The sequence below is a fragment of the Cololabis saira genome, chromosome 1 (assembly GCF_033807715.1).
Source record: "Cololabis saira isolate AMF1-May2022 chromosome 1, fColSai1.1, whole genome shotgun sequence".
NCBI classification, from domain to species: Eukaryota; Metazoa; Chordata; class Actinopteri; order Beloniformes; family Belonidae; genus Cololabis; species Cololabis saira.
Window position 1 is genome coordinate 24,342,517 of NC_084587.1, and position 18,133 is coordinate 24,360,649.

General features: G+C 39.0%; 1 protein-coding gene across 2 annotated transcripts in view; it reads left to right on the forward strand.

Moving 5' to 3' along the window:
- Nucleotides 1–18,133, forward strand: part of tll1 (tolloid-like 1) — a 69,073-nt gene that overhangs the window by 2,481 nt on the left and 48,459 nt on the right. For both annotated transcript variants that reach the window (XM_061718771.1, XM_061718780.1), the window contains exon 2: nt 7–468. In XM_061718771.1, coding sequence (XP_061574755.1) covers nt 288–468 — 181 coding nt within the window. In that variant the 5' untranslated portion in view covers nt 7–287. The remainder of the gene's footprint in view (nt 1–6; nt 469–18,133) is intronic.

Here is an 18,133-nt window from a genome sequence, read left to right on the forward strand (position 1 = left end):
CTGCAGCCTCACCTGCGAAGCCACGGCGGAGACTTTGGCCAGTGCCAGGCGGGGACGGACACAGGTACCTCAGTCCAGCATGAAGACGAGCCGGCCAGAGTAACCCACCCACCGCACTCACTCCACAGCAGCTCTCCACCACCACACCGCCCTGCAGGGAGAAGACAGCAACCTTCACCATGACCCGATAAATTCCTGCCGCTTCCTTCGGAGAGAGAGACATCTCCCATAACAACGGAGGAAACGAGCGCAAAAAAGCCTTTAATTGTTTTATTTTAAGTCCTCAAATGGACCGAGTACCCTCGGCACTGCCCGCTAAGATGCGCTGGATCACGCTGGTGCTCGCGGGCTTGACTTTCTGGGGCAAAGTTACAATTTCAAAGTGTTTCGACTACGAGGAGCCAGACTTTGATTATTATGAAGAGGAGAGAGCGGAGACCATTGACTACAAGGACCCGTGTAAAGCCGGTGAGTCCCGTTTTAACTTTGCTTTTTTTGTTCCCAACCACAAACTGCAGAGGAATATTGCTTTTGCGTGTGTGGCCGGTGATCCTCTCCAACATCTGGCTCTGACGAGGCACGTGTGCGCGTGTATGAGTGGTGACAGTGCGGTGTGCGTGTGCATCGGTACATGCACTATCTGTTTCTCTCCCTAGCCTTCAGGACTGATAAGTCAGTGTTGATGGTGATCCTGCAGATGGATGCCACGTGCTGTGACGGTGCCGCTAAGCCGCGTTTGCCTACCGACATGCACTTTTGTTGTTGCACGCTCACCCGGCACATGCATCACCTGTGGGTTCTTATGTTTATGATCGGAGAGAATATCAATCGGCGCATGAAATGTCTGATTGAGTGTCTTTGTTGCGTGTGGGCAGATGCTAAATCAACCATCAACAGGGAAGAAAAACAGCTGGAATCAGTTGTAACATCACAGGCAGCGATGCACTCCAGTACACGCAGGCTGCAGGACTTTTAATGACTGACTGAGAGACTATAATGACAGATTCACCGTGTTTGATCTAATACCACATGAGGCATTCTTCTTTATATTGCTTTTGTATGAAACAGATTGTAAACAGCCTCAGCTTTTATGTTTAAAGATGTGTTAGAATAAATATCACTTTTTAACAAGATTGTTACACAGTAAAGAAAAAACAACCATCCCAATCCAGATTTTAAAATGAGATGCTCAGTATTTGGTTGGGGACAAGGAAAAAAGACAAATACAAGAAAAAACTAAGAAAAAACACCCCAAAAACACAGTTTTTATGCAGATGTGTAAAATTGAAAAGGGCATATATTTTCCGCCGTTAAAAATGTTAAACGCAAGTTCTTTATTGAACAGTTCACCAGTAAAGTAACTGTTACTTTCCAGTGCAGTTACATTATATGTTTTGAAATAAATACACATGCAGTATATGGAATAAATGGTATTATTTAGTTGTTTTTTTCCCCCAAAGTCTTGCAATTGCATAGTGAAAAAGTAAACTGGGCAAAGAGCAAATGTTATTATTTTCAGTACTGGCCAGCTCTGTACCTGCAGGAAGACCTATAATGATTTTCCTTTAATTTCCTGAATGTAATTATTTGAGTTGACTGTGATTTTGCATAATCTTTAAAATGGTTTCCCATCAGCAGGATGAAACTCACAGATATGCCATATACAGTATATATATATATATATATATATATATATATATATATATATATATATATATATATATATATATATATATATATATATATTACAGTCTACTCTTTTAATTTCAGAACTGACTTGTTCTCTTCTGTTCAGGTCGAACTGCATCTTATTTTGCTATCTTGCTTTAATGGCAGTTAGATCCACCCATTATATTTATGGACAGACTTAATTTCTATTCTTTGACTGGTGTATTTCAAAGCATCTACAGATATTAAAATAATAGAAAATCGAAAATCAATACTTCACAGTGTCATAGGGATTCAGCAAAGTAGTTTTTCTAAATACAAAGGATACTTAGTAAGAGGCATTTTTTTTTTCTTTTTTAACTTCGTAGTGAAAAGATGAGGTCGGAGTGCAAAAGTACTCTCAAACCATCTAGATCCATCATTCCTTCCATTTTATTGAAATATTCATCGTCAAATTGTGTAGCGTTTTCTTCTAAAGGTGTTATTTATTAAAATAAAATAATTTGCATGCTAAGTATTTTTGAACAAAATCTCATTTTTGGATTTTAATCCATCCATCCCTCTATCCCTCAGAGAAATTTGAGGGTTTTTGGAATGACAAGTCCGACTAATAAGAACTCCACCAAGAGTTGTGGTAGCACTGGCTGTCCACAAGCTGACAGAGACACAAATTCCTCACATACTGAATATACAGACTGGACAAACCTGCACACTGTAGGCAGAGTGTGTGTGTGTGTGTGTGTGTGTGTGTGTGTGTGTGTGTGTGTGTGTGTGTGTGTGTGTGTGTGTGTGTGTGTGTGTGTGTGTGTGTGTGTGTGTGTGTGTGTGTGTATACAAATATAAGTATTATGATCTCCTTATGTAATCTCAAGAAACCCTACAGATACAGTGCAAGTCCAATTAAGTCCCATTACACTCGTTTTGTATTCAGACCTCTCTTAACTTTTTTTTGTGAGGATTCTTCAGAGATGCTGCTCCATATTGATATGATAGTATCACACACAAATTAAACATTCCACCACAATCCTAAATGGAATCTACTGACTGTGGGGGCTATTTGAGGACAGTGATGTCACTGTCTTTAAAAAAAACAAAACAACAGTGTTTGAAGATTTGATGTTTATGACAAGGAGCACTTTTTAATGGACGTAGCCATCAAAAGATGGATACACTGTGGTCATAAAAGTGATGGGCATGGTCAGCAAAAATACTCGGATAGGTTGTGGGTTTAAATTAGGCTCAAGTGGTAACAAGGGGCCTAAAGTGTCAGAAGAAAATATCCTCCACACCAGTAAAGAAGCACCTGCAGCCTGAGCTGCTCATATGAGGCAGGCAGCCTTAGTGCCCCTTAGCTGACAGGAGTAGCATCTGTTGCCCATTTGTTTCACAATTCAGCATGTTGTGCATTGGTCTTCTGCAGACCTTGGATGTAACAAAGGAGTATTTTAATTACTGTTGCCTTTTCTCACCCTGAGCCATTCTGGCTATTGCCATTTGACCTTTGGCATCAACAATGCATTTTCGCCCACAGAACTGCGGCTCGCTGCATATTTTCTCTTTTTCAGACAATTCTCTGTAAACCTTGGCCATGGCTGTGTGTGAAAATGTCAGTAGATCAGCAGTTTCTGAATTACTCAGACCAGCCTGTCTGGCACCAACAATCATGTTACATTCAGCCACTTAACCTTTCTTCACCTTTCTTCTCGACTCTGATACCTGTTTTGAACTTCAGTAAGTCATATTGATCAAATCTACATACCAGATGACATTGAGCTGCAGCCATGGCTGATTAGATATTTGTGTCAAGGAAAATTGGTTGAAAATATGTTGCAATTTGCATATTACCGTAGCTAAAATATTTTTTTTATCCAAATAACAACCAGTTAATTTCCAAATCCTACCAACTTTATTTATTATTCAAGGTAATCCAATCTTTAAGCAAAAAATGCATGGACTAGATTTTATGCAACACCTTTGGCAATATTACAGAGTTGAAATAAATCCTAAAAACATTTTATTTTATGTTAGAACTGAAAGACAGACCCTGGAAAATGGTTACTTTGAGAGTCCTCAAAGCAGTATAAAATACCAAAGTGATGGCATCTAGAGTAAATACATTGCTAGGAAGTCTGTTCCTGGGCCACTTAGGTCCAAGGACAACATCAGTCAGCATCAGTCTTATCTGAATTTAGTAACAGGAAATTAGAGGTCACCCGGGCTTTTATGTCTCTGAGGCATAATTGTAGTACAGCTAACTGACTCAGCCTCATCAGGCTTCAAAGATAGGTAGTAATAGCTGAGTATCATCTAAAGAACAACAGCACTTTATATTATAGTAACTAATAATAGTACCTGTGGGAAGCATACACCAAGTGAATAGTTTCAGTCCAAGCACAGAACATTGTGGAGTACCACAAACAACTCAGAAGTGTGAGGAAGACTCCTGTTTCACATTAACCAATCTGGAATGTTTCAGATAAATATGACTAAAAGCAGGTAAATGCAGTTCCTTTTATCCCAATAACACAGGCCTCTGTAATAAAATGATGTGATTGATCATCTCAAATGCAGCAAAGTCTATCAAATTCAGTCCTTGTCTAATAGGAGTCCACATACAAGTCCTGTTTTTCCGGCCACAAGGAGATAATTGGTAACTTTCACTAGTGCAGATCCTGTGATATAATGTGATCTAAATTATTACTGAAACTTTTCAAATATTTTTGGTGCAAAGGTGACCAGTTGCACCAAAAAAGTTGGGTAATTTGCCACATTTTTCTTTAACAACAGAAATGAAGGAGAGCGGTGGAAAAGTAGCATCTTTCAGCCTTTGTTAGTCTGAGAAATCCAAATGCACACTGGTCCTTCTTCATACTACAGTCCCCTATGAGATGATGCAAATAACCAACAAAAGAAAAAAAAAGAAAAAAAAATGCATTCACTCAGTTGCTGGCCCAGAAAAAGCTAATTGCATCCACTGAACCATGGCCTTCCAGCTTTTCCTCACAAGCAAAACACATTTCTTTGGACTGATGTTGGAAACAAAAACTAAATGCTTAGTTAGTACTAGCAGATCCACCAGGATGGAAAATACATTCAATCCTCTCTGCAGGGTTGTAAACCTTTAAATATGACTGCTGAAACGTTTGCTCCTGTGGATACATACTGACTGGAGAATATGACCATACAAGTAAATTTAACTCTCTCTAATGTCACAGAGTTGATGATGTCAGCAATAATGTCACAGAGGACCAAGCCAGATAAAAGGGTCCTGGGCACCTGAAAACTCTGTATTTTGGGCAAAGGTACAACATATTTCTTTTGACCCTTCAGTCATGTCTAAGATGATAATTTATCATGGATACATAGAAAACATAAAATGGTCACTTCAAGTTTTTTAATTAGAAGTAATCTTAAAGGCCTGAGAAACATAGTCTGATGATAAGAATAGTTTGATCATATCTGGCATGGAAGGATTAATTAAAGGAAAAGATCTCTCTTTGAACAATTTGTTTAGGATTGGGTCCAAAATACAAGTTGATGGTTAGATAAAGCTATTGTTGTGTACACTTCAGAGAGCTCAACGGGACAGAAACAGTCTAGACACAAATGAAAGTCAACAGTCTTCTCTAAAGGGTCTGTTTTTGACGATACAACACTGATTGCATGGGAAGGATGCCATGAATATTTCGCCAATAACTTTTAATTGTGATGAACCGATGAAGTCATCGCCGACTTGAAGCCCTACGACTCTGACAAGAAACCTGGAGTTGCATGTTTTCCTCCATTAAGTATGAATAATAAGCAGTACTAGTTTTGCAAAGGGTATTTTCTGCATGTTACTTGGCTATCTTCCCTGACGAAGTGAGATATTTTACAATTAGTTTAATGTCACTTCTTTTCCAGCTTTCCCAAAATCTGCTTAAAAGTACAAAGCTTTGATTTAAATCAAGAATGAAACCACCAATCCAACTGATTACCTTCTTCATCAGTGGTAACTTGTTGAGTTTTTATGCTCGCTGGTACTTCTACAACTCTGTGGCTTTTAGCTATGCTAAGATACTCTCTGTGTGTGTGTGTGTGTGTGTGTGTGTGTGTGTGTGTGTGTGTGTGTGTGTGTGTGTGTGTGTGTGTGTGTGTGTGTGTGTGTGTGTGTGTGTGTGTGTGTGTGTATTTGGATGGAAGCCCAAAAGGTTCAACAGGTTACAAGGAGGCAGTCAGTCCATTTAGATTTAACCACCAGAGTGAGCTCTGTAGGTTAAAATAACAGCAGTGAAAAAATACAGCAATGTGTTAGATTTGTATTTACCCCTGCTGGAAATGTATGTGTACATAAAGAATGTGTTATACTCAGGTGCAAATACTTTCTGCAGCTATGCACACACACACACACACACACACACACACACACACACACACACACACACACACACACACACACACACACACACACACACACACACACACACACACACACACACACACACACACACACACACACACACTCTCTCTCTGGTATAGCATTTTCCAAAGTAAAAGAAAACAAAAAAAGGTTTTCTATATAATGGTAATGGTTTAATCTATTTTCTTTTCATCTCTTGACGTCAGCTCTTTGTTTTCTTGCGATGAGACAGTATTGACTGATTATTTGTGGTTTATCTGATCATACCTGATTTTAGGCTTCAAGAGTGTTTTAATGGGTGATATACAACTCGGATGTTGACCTGAAATTAAAGCGGAGGCATAAACACGTGCAGGCCCTGAACATTTCCATATGACACAATTTCATCATGTTTCATGATCATGCAAACGTCTGCAACATTCGGTCTGGACTTCTTTTGGACATTTTCCAAACCAAAACCCTGCAATAACTTTTTTTTCTCCACCTTGTTAGGTGACTATTCCTCTACTAGACAGTCTTGGGTGTAGCTCTACCATCAAACCCTAAATGGGGACTTTGCATCCTATTGAATGTGACATGAGTTCTTTTGTGAGTATTTCCCATTATGCAGTGACAATATATCCCCTCAGGTAATTATTTTCATGTTTCCTAGCACAAATAAGTATAATTACTTATCAGGACTATAATCACTGCTCCATACTCCTTTCTGCTGAGTCACATGTTGCTTTTCACCTGCTTGTCTACATTGGGGATAACATGGGATTTTCAACATGCTGCAGACAAAACACGGCTTTCTGTCTGATGCCCTTTTATTGTTGAGTCCCACAGCCCCCTATGATCCTCCAAAATGCTTCATGCTGTGACACCAAATCTGCAGGTAATCTCTGGTTGTAAAGTGCTTATGTGAACAGCAAATGCATAAGAAGTACAGACAAATTCCCCGTACACTAAAGACTTTGTCTTTGAAAATAACTTAGTCGTGAGCAAACATAGAAGGTTTTTTGCTTTGGCCTACTCACATACGTTTTCTTATTTTTTTACCTCTTTCAGATTTATCATTTTAAAAATTGGATTTAGTGACTTTTACCAGCAAATTAGAGGATTTCAGTCAAGAGAATATCCCTTCTTCACAAAAAAATAACAACAGTGTCTCCTAAAATGGAAAAATTACATATCAGATATGAATATATAGATATATGATATACAGTATAATGTATAAGATATGGAGACCCTCTTTAGAGCCAACGCGTTAATCTAGAAACTGGGTGGTATAGGTATCCAAATGTGTGAAAGAGGTCCAAAGCCAGATTTGTCGAGATTCAAATTGTTTGAAAAAACAAAACAACAACAAAACAACAACAACAAAAAAAAGAAAAAAAAGCACACTTTATAATGGATATAGTTTCTGTTCGATCAATCAAGAGCTGAATTTCAGCCTTGGTGTAGATCTACGCTCTCAAAGTGCCCCTCTATATTTGTATATCTATATTTCACATATTTTTGTTTACACATTTTTAATACATATCCTTCCGTAGACGCCTAAACCCTCAGGATTCACCAACCCCCAATGTATTTTGATGATATGTTTTGATGACCCAAGATACTTATTTCATTGCTAGCTTGAGAGAAAACTTTTTATTTGACAAGATTAAGGTAAATTTTGTGGATGGTCTCGAGATTAGGCAAATTATATGATTTGCCTCAATCTGCAGATTGAGCGATAATAATAAAGTGTTTCTGAAAAGCAGTTTTTTTATAGACAAAATAATAGCAAAATACACAAGGAGCATCGTGTAATAAAGTTATAAAATATACTTCACTTTAAAAAAAAAAAACCAACACAGAAGTCCCTTCTTTAATACTCAGTGGAAAAGTGTTTCATGCTTGTGGAGTTCTTTCCACAAATGCTCTACCACCCTGTCTACAGCGAACAACAGCCAAGCACAGGAGATGTTAGGGGCTACAAGCTCTGTAATGTGGGGTAGTGCGTGGCCTCTCCATGATCTAAAAACAACTAACAAGCTTTTAAAATTTGTTTTAAACCAGTCTGGCTAGAGCAGGGAAAATGTGTTAATATGTTCCAGTTTTTGTCAAAATCTTTCCTACATGATTTTATCCAAGAAAGATTCCTCCAAGCTCTTGCACATTTAACATCTACATGTATGTACAGTATCATAAATATGTAAAAATGATTTGTAAACATCCACATTCGATGAAAGGCATGCACAAAGACATTCATTAGCCTAAGCCTGAGTATATATATGGATGCACAGGACTGTCTGAATTTGTATCTCCCGCTGATGAATGACTGAATTCGAACCATTCTTAAATGCTTGAATTGGATTTTCTGCAATTATCATACATTTATTGTTTTATCAAAAAAATTGTCATTATTACTTTATTATTGCAGCATGAAAAGTTGATAGATGTGTGTTTCTGTGTGCAACTTGTAAGACCTGGAAGCACGACTCATTCCAGGCCTGACCCTGTGGCATCGGTCTGAGTGGTTGGTATTCCGCCTCCTGTTTTTGCTGGGAAAACACAAGGGGAATATTTGGCTGTCTGCTTATCTCCTCCGAGTCCCGCGCTGGCAGACAGGGGAACACACACTTCCAGGCCTTTGTGAAGTGATTTCCCCACGCGAACATACAAATGCATGCATACTCACACACTTGACGCACACACATGCAAAGCTCCCTCCATTCACCCTTGCTTATCTCTTCCTGGTTGTCTGCATCCTGCTGCTCAGCTGGAGATGACACACACACGTGCACGCACACACACACATATGCACGGGGACGCGCTCTTACGCTCACTCAAGAGTCATTCATGCTTCCTTCCAAATCACTGTTCTCATAAAATCCTCACACACGGAGTGAAAGCTAAACAAGCTGAAGTGTCCAAAAGCTGCAGGTCGATTCTATTGCATGTATTACAATTCTAGTGCATCACAGAGGGCAATGACAGTGTGTGCAGTACTTAAAAGGGAGCATATTATGGCCTCGCTTTTCCATAAGTTTAAACATGTTTCTGGGGTCTTGTCCATAAGATGTGTTTGTCAAAATACCACAGGACTTATTACTTCATGCTTGCAGCTTTTCTTTATAGCTCTGTTCATAGCAGCTGGGTTGAAGGTAGTGAGCTGCTCCACTCTGTTTCTCTCCACACTTCTTTTCCATGTGGTGTGCTTCTGTTATGATCAGATTTACAATGTTGTGGTACCATGCAAATCTCAATTTTCTTGGGATTCTCAGTCAGAAAACCTCTATTATATCTCCTGACCTTTTAAAACCCCTCCCTGATAAGTTTAGTGTGCTTTGATTCATTAGCAGGCCGATGGGAGAACAGGCAATGTTGGTAAGAACAGGACTGGTATTCGTTGGGAACCAGTCCTGGATTTCTAAGAAATGATGGTGGTGGTTGTGTAGACTGCAGACATACCAGAACAAGCACACCTGCAAGCATAAATTACTATGTTTTCTATTGGCGATGTTTATATGGACAGCAACCTCCTAGTAATGAACTTTAGATTAAAAAGCATTCAAATTATGATGCTTAGATCATTTACATGTAGGATATATTGCATTCATATTCCATTGAATATGAAGAGTAATATTTGTTATAATAACTCAGAAGTCATGGTGCACGGGTTGCAAATGAACCAAACAAAAAAATCCCAGTTAAAACTGGAAATAAGTCAGATCATTTGTAACGTGTTGAGCGAAGTTGGCACCCACTTTAATTAGCTCTCACAGAAGATCACGACACAGACTGGGACAGTTCATAGGGAATTCAGAATGACCTGGACGGTTAACAATGAGACTGTTTGTTGTTTAAGATGAGATAACATGTGTTTTCTTATTGAAAGTGCTGCTGGGACTGGTTTTTAATGTAGTTTTCAAGAGGCAGTTGTCCTATGCTCCATCAAGGAATCTTTTACTGATACGTAGTTGCGTGCCATTCCCGCTTACCCACCCCATATAATTGTCAAAAACTAAGCTGTCATTACATCCATATCCCTCTGAACACAGGGTTGTGTTTTTCCCTCACTTAAAAAAATATTTCTTCTTTTTTTCTGCATATATTCCCTAATGTAGGTTAGTACATGCCGTTTGCTTGTGTTAAGGGAATGCATGGCAATGCAAAAGTGTTGCAAAATACTATAAAAAGTCAGCTAGCATGTTATAGTGTAGGAGACGTGGTATTTTAGATGTTCTTCTGCTCAAATACACCTGAATGTATTACCCTCACATTGTCCTTGAGGTCTACAGAAGTCTTATCATTGACACACTTTTTTGAGCCAGGTGGAATTGAGCAAAGAAACATCTCAAAAGCTCCAGGGCAGTGGATCCTGAAGATCTGATTTAAAGACCACTGGTCTAGAAAGGTCAATATATTGAAACAAAGATCTTAATCCTCCACATATATACATTTGATTATTGTTTACTTCCAACATGACCTTATTCTGTGTAAAGTGATCAAAAAATATTGTTTACTTGGTCAAATATTATTAACAGGGAAGTATTTATGGATAGTGTATTCACCTGAAGTCAGTGGTTCAATTCCTGGAATTGCAGTATGTCATCCTTGGGCAGGTCACTGAATGCCACATTTCCTCTGATAGATTCATCAGTGGGGCATTTTGTTTTGTGACAGAGAAAGCACTGCCTAGATTTGATAAAAAAAAGACATCTTGGTCATCTCTAAGAGTGATGTGTGAATGGGACTTGTATTGGAAGGTACTTCGAGTGGTCAACAATACAAGAAAAGTGTTACTTAAATGCAGACTATTTACATGAGTAACATAAATAGTTACATGACAGTTTTTGTAAAGCTGGACTTTTTTTCTCAAGTGGTGATTCTTTTTTTTAAGAGTAAGAATGAATATTGATTACAGTTTTATCTAAATATGAAATGTTGTGACTTAATTTAGCAGAAGGCGTGTGATGAAAAGCAGAGTTTTCACCTCCCTGCTAGCTTTATATACAGATACACTGTTGTGTCTTTTTGTTTAACGTTTGATGGTTAAAATTAAGGATGTTCCAGTAAATAAATTCACAATAGACTTTGATGTGTGCAGTTGTCTAAAGTTACAGTTTTGACTTGAAACATGATTTTCTCTTTGTTTGTATGTTCTGTTTACATGGGTTTTTTTTTGGTCTTTTTTAGAAAATTTGCCTGTACTGGCCCGATACCTTCATCATAACCTTCATAAAGTTCAGGCTAAAAGGATTACATTTAGGTTTTACACGGTATACAGTATGGTTTGGTAAATATCTGTACATGAGCTGCAGTTACTGTGCACTGCTTCCTCCATCGCTCAGTAGCAAAGAAACTAAAGCTATGTGTGTGTGTCGTGTCGTGTAGTGTGACACTGTGACTGTTGTGTGTGTATTGTGTTGTAAGGGAGCAACTGGTCTCACTCAATTTATACTAAACAGGATTTTCCCAGGCAGAGCGCTCCTGCCACTGAGCTTCCAAAGTCTTCCTCAGGATCACCGCCCCAAACCCAGGTGCAGGGGCCGTGTCGCGAGCCAGCAGCTCGCTCTGGAGCATCATTGTTGTGGAGCTGCAGAAGCCATGACTCAGCACCGCGGGCACTCCGCCCACCTGCCACGCTTTGCTCAATTATTAAATATGCCAGTGCTTTTGTCACCTAGCTTTTCCTGATGGTATTTATAGCAGCAGAAAATCCTTCACATGAACTCATGTGAAGCTGGGGAAAAGCCACATTCTCTCTAAAGTCAAATACCTACTCTTTAGGGCTATTTCATGTAGGACAAGTAACCTAAAATAGTTTCATTCACTCAATGAAACCTGTGAGGATAGATGTTTTATGAAGATTTTAAAAGATTTGAACCACAGGTTGATCATTGATGCAGGTGTACTCTTGCAGATGAGCAAAAAACCACCAGATTTGTATATTTACTACACCATATTTCACTGAGAGTTTAAAAAACAACGTAATTCCCGCTCGTTTTCATTTCCCTCCTGGTGGATACCCCCCACAGATGTTTAATTGTTTACCCTCTTGAAAAGTGATTTAAAGAAGGTTTTTTTTCTTTCATTATACAGTTAGACAACTGTATCTTGACATTGTGAATAAAGCCAAATGTCATGACTTTATGATGGTATTTTTACTACTAACAAAGAGTGAAATGCCATGTCACCAATAATGGTAGTGGGCACTGTTTTATTGTCCTAAATGTCATGTGGATAAATGAAACCCTTTTTCAAAATTTTATCAGTAGAAGCAAGTTGTCTAATGAGTAAATATTTACATTACCCATGTATACCATCATCACCATGAAAATCATTTGCTTCCTCTTCATTAGTTGGTCTGACAAATGCCATTTTTAGCTGATATCGTTCTGATAATATGTGGCTTGGGTAAAATATTTACATTGGAGACTATGAAACGAAGAAAAAAAACATTGGTCAGAATGTGTGATTATAGGCACGTTTCCAAGGTTTGCGCAAAACCAAATATCGAAAAATAAATCCTGTAATGGAAATGGCACTAATTCTAAAAAAACTAAATAATCAAATAAACAGGGGCACGGTGGCGCCGCTGGTAGTGCAGCCGTCTCACAACAAGAACGTCCTGGGTTCAATTCCCACCGGGGATGCTGTGGGTGCTGAAGTGCGAAAGGGCGAAAGGGCCTTTCTGTGTGGAGTTTGCATGTTCTCCCCGTGTTTCCTTGGTAGCTAATGTGAGCTACCCTCACAAAGACATGCACACAGTCCTGGGCTATACATGGCCCCTCAAGCCAACCGGGGCGCCAGATGGGGTGGGGAGGATCCGGCCGGAATAACGTGATCCTTCCACGTGCTACATCCGGCCAGAGAAGCCCCACCCCCCCCACCCTGTCTGGTGAAAAGAAGCGGCCTGCTCACTCCTCAGGTTAAGAAGGAGACCTGAGCTCAGTGCGGGGCCCTCCCGGGGTTGGTAAAGGGAGCAATGCCCAGGACTGACTTAGGTAGGAGCACTGGGTGGTAAAAAAAAAATGGGAAAAAATCGGGGATAAAAAAAAAAAAAATAAAAAATTCAAATAAACCTTTTTACGCTTCCAAGAAATAGTTTTTCCGGCAAACCACTTATTGGCAAAAGTGTAATGGAAACGCTTTTTGTGAATTTCCACTTATCTGGCAGCGCTGAATGTGATGTAGTCTATCCATCCATCCATTTTCTATACCTGCTTTATCCTGTGCAGGGTCACAGGGAGCCTATCCCAGCTGGAGCTGGAGCTGGAGCCTATCCCAGCTCATTACAGGCAGGGGTACACCAGGTCCCCAGTCTATCACAGGGCTGTGATGTAGTCGGCCAATTTAAAGTAATCAAAATCTAGTTTTCAGATTTTTTGGCCTCATTAATACGATGTATATATCCTGTAACACTACTAAATCATTATATATTACATAAGGGCTTTGAACCTGAATAATCATTTGAATGATCATCTCCTGCCTTCATCATCTGGCTTTTTCTCAACAGTGGTAGCTGCAATTGCAATAATTGATCAAAGATTAAAGATGTTTTTAGTCCATTTTCTTCAACGTTCTTTTTAGTTGTTTTGATGAAAAGTCTCGCAGGACAAGATATGTGGAGAGCTACAAGAATAACACTTATTCAAAAAACAGTGTTTTAAAATGTCCACAATGCTCACAAGCTAATTAGCATGTTTTGCTAGAAACTTAATGAGTAGATCAGATTCCCCAGAGAAACTGTGTGAAACTGCTACTACAATGAATGGAAGCTTGACGTAAAAGGGTCAGAGTAACAAGCTGTCCTCATTTTAATTGAAAGCCAAGAAATGCGGGAGAATCTGTATTTTTAAATATGTCTAATTCTCAAATGTTCAGATTATTTCCACGTTTTTATGTGATGTCTGAAATAGGTGCAGCACGAGCACGAGTCAAGTGTGAGAATTCTAATCTCTAAACACTACATACGTTTTTTGTGACAGTAAGATAATAATTTATTAAATAAAACTGTGTTGATCTTTTTTCCGTAAAACAGAACTTAATGTGCCAATTCCTTGTCTGAGTGACCATTCACCCGACATCAGGGATGAAAGCATTTATCTCTGACTGCATTTGGAAGTGTTACAATAGGAAACACAAGGTTACGATTTCAATTGAGTCATGTCTAATTTATATGTAGTTGCTTCAGTTTCAGGGTCTTGCCCTTTTTCCTGCTGGCTCACTCACACAATCTGAACATGTGACCTGAAAGCTGCACTTTTTAGTGCATCTTTATTTTGGTGAATGAAAGATGGGTTATGTGACTCACAAAAGCCACTTTAATGCAGAGACTGCAGTATGACGACGCAGTGGAGATCCCCTCTTTATTCTGTCTCTGCTCTCCAGCTGTGCTGTCACAATGATCCCACAAAGGCACAATAATGCTTCCAATGTGTGTGCTTTCACAAAGCATTACGGCAATCTGCAACCAGACAACAATCCCTTTCCTCGTCATCCTCGTCTGCTGTGCGACCCTTCACTGGAACAACTCTCTTGCTCCAGTGGGGGAAAACACACAGAAAAGTCGGTGTCAGTCTAACTGCCGCTGTTGCTGTTAGCAGTGTTTCCATTGACTTGGCAGATGTCAGGTTGGTCTCAGCAGGTGATGGCTCCTCCAGATTCCTAAGCAAAGCAGTGGGGCTTGTTAAGTGACTGGTGCCCCAGGTTGAGAAACAAAGTTTGTAACATGGCCAATCCAGCTGACCTCTACCTCTTTGATCTTTTTTTTTGTAGCATGTCTTCAACTAGCTTACTTATTGAAGATTTAGTTTAGTTTATAGCTGAATTGTATTTATTTTATTAGTGTGGTTTAGTTTATTGTTATCTAGTTAGGGCCCGAGCACTTACAGTATTATATTGTATCTGTAGGAATTCTTTCTTTCTTTCTTTCTTTCTTTCTTTCTTTCTTTCTTTCTTTCTTTCTTCTTTATTTTTCTGACGAAAGGAGGGCCTTTTTGTCCCCATAAACGTGCCCCAAAAGTCACCAAATTTTGCACGCAAGCCAGGCCTGGTGAAAAATTTGATATTTAATGGTTTGCATTAATGGGCGTGGCCTAATGGCTCAACAGCGCCCCCTAGAAAACGCCGTGCCTCAAGCCCCACAATACGGTTTGACATACATGCACGAAAATCAGTTAAAAGGGTTACCATGGCGAAACTAGATGCCAAAAAGCGCCCCCCTCCCCTTTCATCTGATTGGTCCGTATTTGATAGTTCCTACTTTCTGCCATAACTTTTGAGTGGTTTGATATAAAGACTTTGAGTCCTTGAACATAATTGGTGCAAATTAGCCCCGTCCCTTCATCTGATTGGTCAATATTTGATAGTCCCTATTTTCTGCCATAACTTTTGAATGGTTTTATATAGAGATTCGTGGCTGGTGTCATCCGCTAAATGTCCAGGCCTGAAGAATCTACATGCAAGTCATACAAGCGCTTCCACTGCAGCCTGAACGTGCACAAGGGTGCGAGGGCCCGTTCATCGCTGCTTGCAGCTTTAATTTTAATTTTGTTTTTACTTTTTAATACGTTAACTCCAGTGCTTTTTTGTCATGGGAATCTTCCACACCGGGGATTATGTCTATTCGCCCTTTGGGGTCATTACTGTGGGGATCGTCCTGGTCGGGGTCGCTGGGGAGTCCTGCACTGCAGCCTTGGCTGTGGTGGGGTGACACCTGGTGTGGATAGATATGGATAGATATTGTTCCTCACCTCAGTATCAAGCCAGGTATTTATTTAATTTATTGAGTTTTTATATGTTGAATGTTGATTTTAATGTTTAAAGCACTTTGTATTACATTGTATGAAAAGTGCTATATAAATAAAGTTTGATTTGATTTATCACTTAGGTCTTGGCTTTGGTGTAAATGGTATGATTTAGTCAAGAAATATATATTTTTTGTTTTTCCTTTTCAGCTATTTGGGTACATTTGTCCACGTAACTGCTTGCTGGCTGCACACCTAGGACATCCTGATGGTAAATTAAACCATGTCTGGCCAAACCCATGACCTGTTGGAGAGGAATCTCAGTGTCACAGTAAAGTCATTACAGCTTTACACCAATTTGCTGTATTTGTTGGTGTGTGTCTGTGTATGTGTGTGTATCATAGGTTTTTATGTTATTCTGTCACATACCAAACATTTCTGTGTCTGTTTACTCCTTTAGTTTGTGGTCCTTATTCGCTGAATAATTTTGATTCATAATCTCATACATCATAAAGGCTGAAGTTTTTTTCTGAATGCTTCTTTTCACAACATTTTAGCTGTGGAAAAAAAAGGAATTAAAAAAATATTTCTACTTGAGAACTGCGCTCCTGTTAAATGGATTTGTGTGTGTTCAGTCAGGGCTTTGTTTCCGGGTCATTTCAGTTATCCAGTTGTGTGCTTGCAGCTCTGCCATCTGCTACTTGTCTTTTTTATTTATTTAACTATGTTTAAGCACGGACACACTGTATCTATTCCAGTCTGTAGATAAACACACACATAATGTAGTAAACAATGATGTGACAGAGGAAAGGTATGTAGTTGTGTCTGGGAATGTGTTCAAGCTTCTAAAAATATGTGAGTGTGTTTTGTGTAGATCAATGATGTCAAAGAGTCAAATCTTGCTTGTCTGTGTTTACTGGTGATGTTTGTAATTATCATAGCTTCAGCTCAGTTCCCTCACTCACTCTCACGAAAGCAAACACATTTTTTCATCTCAATTGGCAGATGTTCATTTCCTCGTCTCTCTCCATCTTCCTTTCATATACTGTACATACGTGCCTGCACATGATCTAAGTGTGTTTCTGACTTGTGATGATATGTTTCCAGCAGTTCTTCTATTTCCATAACCATCTCACAGCTTTTCCATGTTTGTACTGAAACAAAAACACCAAATTTTCCTTAAAGTTTGAATTTGTATCACATTGGATAGTTTGATTTCATAACCATTCCTTTGGTTTTCATTGATGATCAAACCTCCCTTAGACAGTTCATATAGCATTATCCGACACTTATTACCACAAATAAAGCACTTCTCTGGAGGCTGTCCATGGATGCACATTACATCTAACTTTGACATCAAAGAGAGGAAATAACATATGGTCGCAGATCTACAATTACCATTTATCTTTTTTTTATTAAGCGTTATTCCAACCTTCACACAATGTTGTAGTTGCTTAGCAACATATACTCAAAGATAACATTATTTTTCCTAAAGCTGGATCTAGTTTAAAATTCTTTACAAATAAAAAAAACTCATCTCAACATTGTACATCCAAATGTCCCCTTTCTTTTCTAGCTATTGGGATGTATTATAATTCTACACGCATGGTATGGTACTGTTATGGCCTTTTAGAAAGACAATATAAATAACTCCCATCTGAATCTTATCGTGCAAGCGTTTTTGGCCCTGCTCGTGTATCCTCGTTCAACAAACAAGCTGGTGGACATCTGCTATGACTTTAGCCCCATGCATGTATCAAATAAACAAAGATGTAAAGGGAACGTAGGACTGGTGGATCAGTAATACCCTACCAAGGCCCATGTCCAGGCTCATGTTTTATTTTATAGAGGAAAAAGAAACTTGAGTGATTGCACTGGAGCCAAAAAGTGAATGGATGTAAGGTAGGGAAAATATCACAAAGTGAGTTAATCCAACAAAATAAATGAATCAAATAAGGACAATTTGATTGGTTGGACAGGACGACTCGCACATCTGACACAAAAGGGATGGGATGGTTACGTTGTTTTTTGTCTTTTTGTTTTTGATTTGAAAGATAGATAGATGGATGGATAGATAGATAGATAGATAGATAGATAGATAGATAGATAGATAGATAGATAGATAGATAGATGGATACCGTAAAATAGAAACTGAATAAAAGCAGTAGATAAGGCTGTTGACTATCTGGGCTGTTCTCTGTCTGCCAAAGGTGAGTTATTGAACAGAGTGATGGAATGTGGAAGTAAAGATTTCCTGTATCTGTCCGTATGACAGCGGCGCTGCCTCAGTCTATTTGACAAGGAGCTACACTTACTGTATGTGCTGGAGACGATGTGCTCC